Source organism: Oryzias melastigma, linkage group LG3, assembly GCF_002922805.2.
Source record: "Oryzias melastigma strain HK-1 linkage group LG3, ASM292280v2, whole genome shotgun sequence".
Lineage (NCBI taxonomy): Eukaryota > Metazoa > Chordata > Actinopteri > Beloniformes > Adrianichthyidae > Oryzias > Oryzias melastigma.
In genome coordinates this window covers 35,234,499-35,238,708 of record NC_050514.1, presented here as the reverse complement: position 1 = coordinate 35,238,708, position 4,210 = coordinate 35,234,499, and the positions used below count along the sequence as shown (strand labels likewise).

Here is a 4,210-nt window from a genome sequence, read left to right as displayed (position 1 = left end):
AACCCCGCCCTCTTCAGGTGACAGAAAACCAATAACTTCTGCTGGTCCTGAAGACGCTCTGAAGCCAGAGGAACTGTGGTTCTGTAGAACCGAGTGACTGGAGGGTCGCTCTGTAGAAGGATGTTAGGATGACGAGCATGCATGACGTCATAAAATACTTAATGTTCTCTCAGTGTAACAGTTTTAGGGGGCGGGGTATTCTTCCCTGGTATCCCTGCATCATCATCATCATCATCATCATCATCATCATCATCATCATCATCATCATCATCACCATCATCACCATCATCATCATCATCATCATCATCATCTGCAGTGACACATTTGACCTAATAAACCTGTAATTGGATGACTGGAAACAGAGAAAACAACATCTTCTACTAAATTTAAAGTCCCCCTACAACATCTTTTTATTTTCTTTAAACGTCCCCAGTGGGGTTTTAATGAGGACTGGGGAGTTTTTAACAACAATTCCACATCCTAAATGTCCTAAAAAGCCATTTTTCCTGTTGGTCTGAAGCCTTCTTTTCCAAAAATCCCTCTGTGTGGGCGTGGCTTATGGTGCTGAGCTGCCTAACCCCGCCCCTTACCCTGTCCCAGACATGCTAGCGAGACACACATGAAAAAATAATAAACATGATCATTTAGGCTGCATTGCAGCAGCAGCACTAGCTGGAGATCAGAACTGATTTCATGCTGATTGTTGAATTCACCTGAACAAGAAATCTAATCAAATGCTAGAATACAGAGAGGGTCTACTCAGTGTCTAAATGTGTGCAGCAGTGGTGACGATGTTATATGCAGACGAAGGGTTACGTTCTGGAGAACGGTTCCGGTGTCCGGTTAAACCACCCGGTGGATCCTGAGCGGAGCTGCAGCAGCAGCGGCGCTCCTCCGCGGGTTGGATCAAACGAGGACAACATGTGACAGCTGATGGGACTTTACCTTTCAGTTTCACTTTGAATACGTGAGGCCAACTTAAAAAAATCCTGTCTTGGACGCAATTAGAGTACCAGCGGGCAATGCAATAACGTGCATCTTCACGACATGAATCTCTTTTTCTGCTCGTCACATATAAATATGTAAAACATCATCCTAACCTACTGGTGAAAGTGTGTACTGCATCCTTCAAAAAAAAAAAAAACTTCTTACCAAACTGATTCTTCCTCCGTCCAGTTGAAAAATGTCTCTTTCCACAAATAATCGAATAATTCCTGATGTTACTGTGACCAATAAATCCAGTCCATTTTCTCCTCCGATCCTATGAAATAATGAAACCTAACGTCTGTATAACTCGTCACTGAATTACAATCCCTTACAGCACGGAGGCGGGCCCGACGCCGCATCCGGGCCAGCTATCGTGACCATGTTAGTCCTCAGGGACGTTGGGTCACAGCGACTTAAAGGAGAAATACAAACAATGATTTATTACATTTTCTCTTTCAGAAGAAAAGCACCACAGACATGTTAGAAACTGAAAAAACAGGATTTTCATTGGAGGGGGATAACATGGGGGCTGTGCTGGAGCGGCCGACCTCTGCTCTGGAGGTTGCAGGTTTGATTCCAGTCTTTGCTGCCAGTCTGGTATTGAGACCCTGAAGCCTCTGTTAGTCGAGGTCAAAGGTCACCGCCGCATTAGGCCCAGAGACTTTACAAAGATCCTCCGTTCACCACCGATCAATGCTGTCGGGCTCATTCACACGAGACCAGCAGGTGTGACGAGCCTGAAGCTCCTCCCCCTCAGAGCATCTGTGTTCTCCACAGAAACAGACTGAAGATTCAGAGACCAACATTCAGACCGAGGAAGAGCTGCAGCGCCCCCTGCAGCCGTGTATCAGACCAGCAGCATTTCCTCTGACGGCAGACGAACGGTCATGAAGACTCCTGGAGCGTCCCAGTGGAAGCTCCGCCCACATGGTCATGAAGACTCCTGGAACGTCCTAGTGGAAGCTCCGCCCACACGGTCATGAAGACTCCTGGAACGTCCTAGTGGAAGCTCCGCCCACATGGTCATGAAGACTCCTGGAACATCATAGTGGAAGCTCCGCCCACACGGTCATGAAGACTCCTGGAACGTCCTCAGAGCGTCAGTGGACGCTCCGCCCTCACCAGACATGAGAGTTCCCGCTAAACGTCAAGACGAGCAGAAACAGTTTTCTGAAGCCGTCAGAGAAAACACTTCAATCATTCAAAAATAAACTTTATTAACACTTAACATCACATGACGCAACAGCTGGCCTCCTTGGAGAGATCCTGTTGGGAGAAAGGAGGACGGTCAGCAGAAAGTCTTCATGAGGGGGAGGGGTCACCTTCATTTGGTTGACCTTCATGTGGCGTGACCACAGCAGAGAACATTTTGGGGCGCCCGACCCAAACATCATCAGATCGCTGGTTTATGTCCACCTCACCCCCCCCCTCCATGTTCCAAACAGGAAGTACCTGATGAAACCAGAATCCTTCAGACTTCTAAAGAGAACCTGCTGCTATCAGTCATTCTGTTGGTCAGAACCAACATTCTGGATCTGATACTTTAACATCTATTCAATTACTCAAGTGATAAACTGACCAATCAGGTGCCTCAGTAAAAGTAGGCGGAGCCTAAATCAACTTTTTTGTCTGTTGGCCTCTATGAGTGCTGTCTGTTAGTCATTGACAAATGTTTGATCAATTTAATTTATATTGTTTAATTCTTGAAAATAGTCAAAACCCGTCTGTGTGCTGCTCCCTACAGGTTGAATGGAGGTATTACACTTGAACTTTGTGATTGGTCAAACCATGTAAGTTTCAGAAGTCTGACATCATGATCTGCAGCTGCAGTAATGGTAACAGTCCTGTTCGCCAAGCCCCGCCCCCCTGACTGGATTTTCACATTTCAGCTATGGGCGGAGTCAGCCTCCAACTTCCCTGTTTGGTTACCCTTTAAAGATAGCTTTAAAAAAAAGCCAAAAACTACAGAAGTTCTCTGCAGTCTGACTATCACGCCAACGTCGCTGTGAGGACGATCAGCAGCTGAAACAGGAACGAGGATTTACCATCAAGGAAAGAGCATCCACAGGACGTGGATCTGGGCTGGATCAAGTCTCCGACTGATCGGATCAAATCTGGTGGTTAAAAGAAACGGAACCCGCCTCTGGGTTCAGCAGGTGCGTTTACCTGCCGGTGGAAGCGCTGCCCGTCACTTCCTGCTATGAAGACGTCGTCAAAGTCGAGGCCGCCGTCCTCCGGGTCGTCCTGGTCTGTGGTCTGGACGCTCAGCCAGCAGGCGGACACCTCCTGCGGCACAGGAACCGGTTGGTGTCGCGGCCCGTCACGGTTCTGGAGGACGATCTCCACCCACCTCGTGGTTGGGGTTCAGAAGGACGACCCTCAAGTCGGCGACGGCCCCCCAGGAGCTGTGGTTCTCCAGTACCGCGTCCCCAGGCTCCGCCTCCTGTGCCGCTCCTGATGACCAGATCTGACGGGACAGCAGCAGCTGCAGGTCGGTCTCATCAGGAGGTCGGTCTGACGGTCTGCCTGCAGTACTCACTGTGAGGCTCCGCCCCCCAGCCAGGACAAAGGAGGGGGGGAACTGGAAGGAGACGTCTCCAGAGTCTGGATGTACGCGGCGAACGACCCAACCGCCGAGGGGCTGCTCCTGGAGGAGGAGAGACCAACATCAGAATCTTCAGAAGGAATCTGTTTAAGCTTTGATGCTTCTGATGGTTTCCATGGAAACAGGAGGAGGAGGAGCCATCTTCACTGGTGTGATGACCTTCCCAGCACATCTCAGCCTCAGGAGGAGCAGCAGGACGTCTGAAGGTCGTCTCTCCATGGAGGAGACCGTCCAGAACAACCGAACCTGGCCGGAGTGAGGACTGTGTCCCACCTGGGCGGAGCTTGTTCTCCACGCCGTCTCAGCGGCTGCAGGTAGGCCTGTTGGTCTCAGTCTCACCTTGTCGGAGTTGTTCTTGATTCTGACGTATTTCCCGTCCACCTCGGTCACCGTCACGGCTTCCGTCCTCACGGATCGGCGGGACATCTTGTAGGCAGGAGAACTCCTGCCAGCTTCTTCGTGTTTCCGCTTCCTCCCTCGGAGTTTACGGCGCTCCTGAACGCGAGGAACGGCGGCGTGGCTGGAGGGGCTGGGGGACAGCTGCAACCTGGACGACAGGAGACCGTACTGGAGTCGGCTGAGACGAACTCCTGACCTCACGGCGCCCTGCCCCCCTGA

General features: G+C 50.5%; 1 protein-coding gene across 2 annotated transcripts in view; it reads right to left on the bottom strand.

Annotated features, from left to right (window-relative positions):
• Positions 1–1,478: 1,478 nt before the first annotated feature.
• lmnl3 (lamin L3) overlaps positions 1,479–4,210 on the bottom strand; it is a gene marked incomplete at its 5' end in the record, with an annotated part of 8,099 nt that continues 5,367 nt past the window's right edge. Inside the window, 6 exon segments of one of the 2 annotated variants that reach the window (XM_036211390.1) lie at positions 1,479–2,127; positions 2,216–2,253; positions 3,154–3,273; positions 3,338–3,454; positions 3,527–3,634; positions 3,932–4,139. In XM_036211390.1, the coding sequence (XP_036067283.1) occupies positions 2,218–2,253; positions 3,154–3,273; positions 3,338–3,454; positions 3,527–3,634; positions 3,932–4,139 (589 nt within the window). 2 annotated transcript variants of the gene reach the window in all.